Source organism: Durio zibethinus, chromosome 12 (genome assembly GCF_047325235.1).
Source record: "Durio zibethinus cultivar Kanyao isolate XHJ-2024 chromosome 12, ASM4732523v1, whole genome shotgun sequence".
Taxonomy (NCBI): Eukaryota; Viridiplantae; Streptophyta; class Magnoliopsida; order Malvales; family Malvaceae; genus Durio; species Durio zibethinus.
Window position 1 is genome coordinate 25,553,366 of NC_143173.1, and position 7,750 is coordinate 25,561,115.

At 34.2% G+C, this 7,750-nt stretch overlaps 2 protein-coding genes across 5 annotated transcripts; both read left to right on the plus strand.

Annotated features, from left to right (window-relative positions):
* The first annotated feature begins 867 nt into the window (after positions 1-867).
* On the plus strand, positions 868-6,986 carry LOC111296094 (soluble inorganic pyrophosphatase 4-like). 3 transcript variants are annotated; one of them, XM_022890147.2, is made up of 9 exons: positions 868-1,170; positions 1,625-1,762; positions 1,875-1,903; positions 2,726-2,791; positions 2,890-2,997; positions 3,280-3,345; positions 3,434-3,554; positions 3,694-3,775; positions 4,105-4,426. In XM_022890147.2, the coding sequence occupies exons 1-9, from the start codon at positions 1,155-1,157 to the stop codon at positions 4,145-4,147; spliced, it is 669 nt and encodes a 222-aa protein (XP_022745882.1). In that variant the 5' UTR covers positions 868-1,154; the 3' UTR covers positions 4,148-4,426. The 3 variants fall into 3 exon arrangements, with proteins under 3 accessions (XP_022745882.1, XP_089597596.1, XP_022745883.1); XM_089741470.1 differs by lacking the exon at positions 4,105-4,426 and adding an exon at positions 6,518-6,986 and having other exon boundaries at positions 950-1,170; XM_022890148.2 differs by lacking the exon at positions 868-1,170 and adding an exon at positions 1,249-1,272.
* LOC111296095 (uncharacterized) lies at positions 4,936-6,986 on the plus strand. 2 transcript variants are annotated; one of them, XM_022890150.2, is made up of 2 exons: positions 4,936-5,810; positions 6,518-6,986. In XM_022890150.2, the coding sequence occupies exons 1-2, from the start codon at positions 5,197-5,199 to the stop codon at positions 6,522-6,524; spliced, it is 621 nt and encodes a 206-aa protein (XP_022745885.2). In that variant the 5' UTR covers positions 4,936-5,196; the 3' UTR covers positions 6,525-6,986. The 2 variants fall into 2 exon arrangements, with proteins under 2 accessions (XP_022745885.2, XP_089597598.1); XM_089741472.1 differs by lacking the exon at positions 6,518-6,986 and having other exon boundaries at positions 5,059-5,820.
* Positions 6,987-7,750: the final 764 nt, after the last annotated feature.

Sequence of the window (7,750 nt, forward strand, 5' to 3'; positions counted from 1 at the left end):
AAGTAGCACATTATCATATTACATTATTGGTAAGGAGATAGAATGTGAGGAGACTGGTAGTTTATGGAAAGCCAACGGTCAACCCACCCGCATGTGCTAGCCAGCCTTTGAGTAACGGATGGGCTTTTTCCTACAATGCTCCAACACATATTACCGCGGTAAGACTGAAAATTTCTTCACCATTCATGCTTTGCTTGCGCGTCACTTTTTCCACCTCACATAAGTAATTTAATCTAATTCGCCACGATCAGGAACCAAACTGAAAAAATAAAATAAAATTTTTAAAATTAAATTTATTTGGATTTAAATAAATTTAAATATTAAATATATATTAAATTCTAATTAAATTTTAACTTAAAAATAAAAAATAAAAAGAATCAAATTAAATTAATTATTTATAAAATAAAATAAATTTATATTTTAATATATTCAAATATATTAAAATTTTATATTAAAATAAAAGTTTAAAATTTAAAATTATAAACCGACTCAAACAAATAAAATTTGATACAATTCAAATTAAATCATATAAAATTTCAATTCAGATTTGATCAAAAATTTTAAAATTTATAATATTACACGATATTAAAAAAATTCAAACGAATTATTATCACCTCTGCCGAATTCAACCATTTTGAAGATTCAAAGAACACGTAACAGAGACTCCTCACCGTCCATCACGGGCTGGAGCCAAAGCCAAATCCCAAACAGCACGGCACGACCGTTAGGAACTCCTTCTCTGTCCCCCAGTGGGTCCCATCCTCCTCTTCACCTTAACTACCCAATCACCCGACGACGCGTAATCTCAGACATTACAGCTTGCATCCACGATTTATTCGCCTTCGCGGAATATCCGCGATTCCATTTTTTAATTCTCAACGCATACAAACGTAAGGAATTTTCCTTTTTCCACATTTAATTTTTAAATTTTTTATTTTCTTTCTTCGGTGTGGGGGGCTTGCCGTTAAATGGTAACGAGGAAAGGGAGCGGGAACCCGTAAAGCGTTCTTTTCTCCCTCTCTAGGCATCCTATAGGGTTTTATTCTTTCTTCTAAGTACTCGTTTCTTTCTCTCTTTTCCCTATTCTCTTTCTTTCTTTTTGTTTTTGAGATCTGTGCGTTTTTTCCCTTCTTGAAAGCTTCATTTTATAAGAAATGGAAACTGTTACAGGTGCGTTTCAAATCCCTTTTTCAACATTTAGATCGTTGATTCTTTTAAGCTCCGTTTCTTCTCGTTTTTGCTCTGTCTTCTTGCTTTAAATTTTCTCTGAGAGTAGGTTTTTTTTTCTTTTTTTTGTGTTTTCCGGTTAAAAGTCATCTACCGTTGATCTTGAACTGAACTCATTTATTAATTTTAGTTGTTTTTGATTCTGTATTTTCTCCTTTTTTTAGCATTTTCTGCTGATTTAAGTGGTAATAATTTTATAGATCTATGTTTTCTACTTTGAAAAGTGATTTTGGTTGCTTAGTTTTGTAAGCATTTAGTTGGTTAAACATTATGATCGTAACTGATCAATGAAAATTTTGTGTTTTAACTTGCCAATTTGTATGGAAATTTTTTTGTGCAATAAATTTGATTCAATAGCTTGTTAAGTAGTTACTGATACATCGTTTTTAACTCACAGTGATCGCTCCACCAATCGAGACTCCATCCAAGTCCTCTGACTATCACTATTTTTCACATCCTCCTCTGAATGAAAGGATCCTTTCATCAATGACCAGGAGGTCTGTAGCTGCTCACCCATGGCATGATCTTGAGATCGGTATGCAATGTCAACATAAGCTTTGTGTAGTTCCTTTTTGGGTTATTCCGGTTGGTTTGTTGTAAATCTAATAACGTGCTACTTTTTTCTACCATTTTAATTTCTATTATAGGACCTGGAGCTCCAATGGTTTTCAACTGTGTAAGTATACTAAACTTTAACTTCTTCAAAATTATTGCATTTACATTTTGAATAGCATGTCTGACATGGGATGAAATGCTTCATAAATTCCTACAAAATGTACACATTCGATTGTCTCTAACACATAGTGATGGCAATTGGAAGGGTCGGAGCGATTTTTTGCTCGTCTTGATTTTGAACCGGCTTTATAAAACATATATTTGATTTCAACATTAAAATTTTATTTTTTCGTATCTGACCTGCATATATATATATATATATATATATATGTATGTATATATAAAACTACAATCGACCCAACCCGAAATAATTTAATAATTTTAATTTAATATAATATTCATAAAGTATTATTTTTTAATATAAATCATATCTTAATTATACATAAATATAGTATTTTTATTAAGTAAATATTTTAAATAAAATATTAAATAATAATTTTATTAATATAATATATGAATATAAAATTAAATAAATAATAAAAATATTATATATATATATTGAGTCAGCTCGGGTTTACTTAAAACCCGACCTGAAACCCAATTAAAAAAACCGATCCTATAAAATTGGATTGAGTTGAAACCCTCAGATTTAGGTATATTTGCCATCCCTACTAACACACTCCTTATATGGCTTTTTAGATCTTTTCACACGTCCATATTTCTAATTTATGATAATTGAAGTTTATTTGAGAAAATGAATGAAGAATTAACATTTGTGCAATTCCTTTAAAATTGAAAGATAGTAATGTCTTCATAAATGGTAAAGCATTCAAGAGTTCCTACTTTATTAGTGTTTTATTCAAGACTTGGTTATCATGTGCAGGTGATTGAAATTGGGAAAGGGAGCAAGGTGAAGTATGAACTTGACAAGAAAACTGGTCTGATCAAGGTAATTACTATTTACTACTACTATTTCTGTCTACAGTGCACTTGCCCCAGCTTATAGATTCTTAATTGGTTCCTGGTGAATGGTGCATAAATTTGCAGGTTGATCGTGTGCTTTACTCATCAGTTGTGTATCCTCACAACTATGGTTTCATCCCTCGCACTCTTTGTGAAGATAATGATCCATTGGATGTCCTGATTATCATGCAGGTATGCTGTTTGATCCACATTTTTATTGAAATAATCATAGTTTAATTCACGGTTGCATAGCATGTTTCATGATTGAAACTCTTTTGTATCACATTGGTTTGTACTTTGCACTCCGTGATTGAAATGATGGATAAAATGAATCATAGAGTAAAACAATATGTTGACCTGACACCTTTCAATACCATAATCAGTACTTATGATTTTTATTTTAAAATTTTCGCATATTCCAAGGGCTCTATAACTTTAAAGGTAATACTTATGTTAACTTTGGAATACATACAGGAACCAGTTCTTCCAGGATGCTTTCTTCGTGCTAAAGCTATAGGTCTGATGCCTATGATTGATCAGGTACACATTATCGCTGATTAAAAGACACCTGGCTCTTGGATATATTTTTCAAAGCAAATGAGAAAAACTGTGCAATTTATGAACGCAGGGTGAGAAAGATGACAAGATTATTGCTGTCTGTGCTGATGATCCTGAATATCGTCACTACAATGATATCAAGGAGCTTCCACCTCACCGTTTGGCTGAGATTCGCCGCTTCTTTGAAGACTGTATCCTTACTAACGTTTAATTATTCTTAGTAGAAAAGCAAGTGATCTATGTAACTTCTACATGGAAGGATATCTATATTTCAAACTGTGCCTTTCACTGAAGCACGTTAACTTTCATTTGCCTTAATAAATACTTCAGACAAAAAGAATGAGAACAAGGAAGTTGCTGTCAATGACTTTCTCCCAGCCTCTACTGCTTATGAGGCAATCCAGCATTCCATGTAAGTGATAGTTTCCTGTCTCTAAACCTTTGTGCCTTTGGCAAGAGAAGTACATGCGACATATATCAAACTTTCTTTTCCCATGCCACTTATGGTTGCCATGAATTTTCATGAATCAGTCCACATCATTTGACAGTCATTTTGAGGATATCATCATGCAACTATAAATGCATTTCCCCTCGTTTCTGAATAAAGATTATTGTACGCATGGACATTAAGTCCAACTTGTGATTCGTTCCTTTTGAACTTTTGTTTGTGTCCTTGCTAAATTATACTCTCTTGATAGCTTCAAAATAGAGTTTTAATTTCATTTCAACGTTCTGTTTTAGGAATCTATATGCGGACTACATTGTGGAGAGCTTAAGGCGGTAGTTGTTCATTGCGTCCTGACTATATATATAGATACGAATATGTTGTAGCCGCATATTAAAATTCCTCTTCATCGTTACAAGAAATTCAACATCTCCTTGTGTGGGCAGACTGCACCCTGCAGAGTGCAGCCACTGGTTTTACAAACTAGTTGGGTTCTTATGTCTTATAGTAACATTTTCTAGGTGAAATGGTTGTTTGCTGTTTGATCTTTATGCATTTGAGGATGACGATAATTTTGGATAATTCTCACGGTAATGATGATGGCTATAAATCTTTTTATCCGGTTGTCTCAATTTTTTTTTTTTTTTGGTTGTATAATGCCGCTCACTTTTATTTGCTGTTTGATGTATCTTACAGTTTTGTGAATTATTTTATGAGTTTATATGTAATATATTGTGAGTGTATAAAATTTATATATTATCTTTAAATTAAATGATGTTATTTTATTAATAAATAAATATTAATAGTTAAAATAAATTTACATAAAATTAATTTTTTAAAAAATGCATTAATTAATAAAATGATATTATTTTATTTATCATATTAATAATAATATATAATAAAATATAGACAAATCGTGTTATCTCAATATTGCCGAGGTAAGAAAAGTGAGAATAATGTAACAATAAAATAAAGGTTTATATTCTATTAGATATTATTGAGTTGGTGATAAAAAGATATTTATTCGATCATTTCCCATTAAAATATTAGAAATATAAGTTTTTATAATTAAATGAACATAATAAAAATTTAGTTAAAATTAAGTATGTATTTTAGCCATTTGAAGCAATTAATGTGAACCATTTTCAATTTGGGGAAAAAAAACATTGACATTAATATCCATTAATATCCTACTTGACCTCCATCGGCGAAAACCCAATTCCATCCTCGGTTACCAGCAAAGGAAAGAAATCGCAATTCCTAAATAAATCTCCCCAAACCCCTTTCCCTTCTCAGCCCCAAACAACCCAATACCGTCTCCCTCTTTCTCTAAAACCCCAATCCCTCTCTTTCTCAATCAAAAGTGCAAAAAAAAAAAAACCTAAACGATGAGCTCCTTCACCAACACCACCAACTTCGACAACCTCCTGCTACAAACCCTAATGGGAAGACTCCAAATTGGTCCCCCAAACAATAACAACAACAACAACAACAACAACCCTTTCCTCACCCAATCACTCGAAGACCTCCTCCTCGACGCTGCCAATTTGTCAGACTCTGACTCCGACGATAGCAGCAAAACCCAACTCGCCAAAGAGGAGTCCAAGCTGGAAAAAGAAATCATCCGGATCATCCTTTCAGGAAAAATCGACCCCTTGAAACCCAACTCTGGTCAAGCCGTTACCATCAACGACCACCATATTTGCATCACTTTTCAACAAGAGGAAGGATCGGAGTATCGGGTTTGGGAGTGGCATGGGCATATAATGCTGTTTGATGAAGAGAATGGATATACGCCTGAATACATTTACGGGAATTACTTTGAGAGATTGCAGGGGAAGCAGCTTGTTGCACGTGTCAAGGAAGAGAAAGAAGAGGGGGTGGAGGAAGATGAGGAGGAAGAGAAAGTGGCGAATTTGGGATTGAGGGAGTTGATTGATGGAGTTGCTGATTCGGGTGGGGGTCGGATTCTTCGTAGGAATATCAATGCCGGTTCTCCAAGGTTCATATAAAATTAATAACGTTTTCATTGGCCTTTGTATTTGTACTAAAATTTGATACTGTTTCTGATGTTTTGAAGTATGTTCTTTTGGGGGATTGAAATTTAACAGTAAATTGGAAGGCTTTGGTTCTTTTGCTTCTGGCTTTTCCTTGTGCATGTGAAGAGCAAGTTTTGATAAACTTTCTCATCCATTCTTATTATTTTGTTAAAATGTGCACTTGATGTTTGAGATCAATTTGTTGGATTTTAGTTGGGGTTTAGAAATATGTCTGTACTCACAGTACGTTGATATGCTCAAATAATGTAGATGATTAGATCTAGGAGCAAGTGTCACAAAGTAACACATTAAGGCTTTGCTTGTTAGAAGGATGGCATCGGATGAGGATGGAAAACTTGATAATCTAATGGTTAAAATTCATAACCACTTTCTTATTTTATATCTTAACCATTAGGTTAACAAGTTTTCCATCTTTCCTATCAAGCAAAGCCTAAGGAAAATAAAATTATTTTACATGAATAGAATGTCTGGGGTTATATAGATTCCACTTCATATTTCTACTCACATTTGAGTGCTTTGTTGTAAATTTTGCCATCATCTCCTGAAATCATCTTAGATTCTTGTATTGGTCCTTGGAGAACTATTTCTATTCGCGATTTGCATTGAATGAATGTTCTATCATTCATTTTTTTCCCTTTGAAATTGACAGGATCTAGATTGGAAGTTTACATTTGCCTTTTGGGTTTCAAAAGGGGAAAGCTATCAGTCAATGCCTCATTCAGTCAAAGATTGAAGCTTCTGGTTGAGATCATGCACGCCACTGAGCTGCCCAAAGGATTCATCTGGTTTCTTCTATGGATTTGGTATATGAATGTCAAATACAACAGAAGAATTTTTCTTTGTATGAGACCTAATTTTGTTCAAGCAGTCTTTTTTTTTTTTGGGGGGGGGGGGGGGGGTTATGAGTTGAATGTCAATAAGCATCAATATGTTACAGTTTGTGCTTGTGAATGTTTGGCAATAACATGGTCTCCTATTGGTGTCCTACTGATGCTGGAAGTGCTTTATTATTGAATTGGCTATATTCAATGTCATCTCTCTCCCCGACTTCCCTGTGACCATACGTGGTCGTTTCTTGTTGGGAGAATATGATTTGCAGGTTAGAATTTTCGCTGAAATTGTGTTGTTTACTCTGTGAATCTTGTCGGTTTTGCAGACATCCATGCCTGTTAAAGCAAGCCTGGCCCAATTTCAATGCATTGTGCTGGGCCATTGACATTTTAAACCTAAAGCCCATTTCTTGTCCAGTTTCCTCATTTAATAATATTATTTATTCGACTTATTACATCTTTCCCCACAAGATTCCTAACATCCTACGGACTCAAGTAACGCCAAGTCATCGATCCGCGGGAAACTAAATCAACCAATCAAATTCCATCTCACTTCTCTATATAAACAATCCAATCTCTCTGCTAGTTTGCTCTTTCCTGATCCCTCTCTTTTCTCTATCTGTCTAAGCTCTAGTTTTCTTACCATCTTTTCTCTAGAGATTGGTTAGGTATAAGTGTCACGGGTCGAGACTCAAGTTTCGAATTCGTACGATTTCGGGATTCGAACATTCATCTTTCCGGTGTCTCGAATCAATCTGATTGTCACGATTCACATCCCTGTGAGGTATTATCCGTTTTAGCTTTCCTGACCTCACGGTTTTATCTTACAAAAGATGTCTCACAAGACGAAAATAGTGTGAATCCTTTTATACCTCGGAAACTTTTTTATTATGTTCGATATGGGATTCAAGACTCTTCATATTATGTTCTATGTAAGATTCAAGACTCTTCTTTAGGTCTGTGACATTCTCCCTCATCTAACCTCGTGACGCCCTCGTTACGGAGGCTGATCATCCTGTCTACCTCCCTCGAGGTACTTGACGTGGATAGAA

Coding starts and splice junctions, on each gene's coding strand:
- LOC111296094 (XM_022890147.2), top strand. Junction 1,904..2,725: donor CTCCAATGGTTTTCAACTGT/GTAAGTATACTA, acceptor TATCATGTGCAG/GTGATTGAAATTGGGAAAGG. Junction 2,998..3,279: donor ATGTCCTGATTATCATGCAG/GTATGCTGTTTG, acceptor GAATACATACAG/GAACCAGTTCTTCCAGGATG.
- LOC111296095 (XM_089741472.1), top strand. CDS start 5,197: ATGAGCTCCTTCACCAACACCACCAACTTCGACAACCTCCTGCTACAA.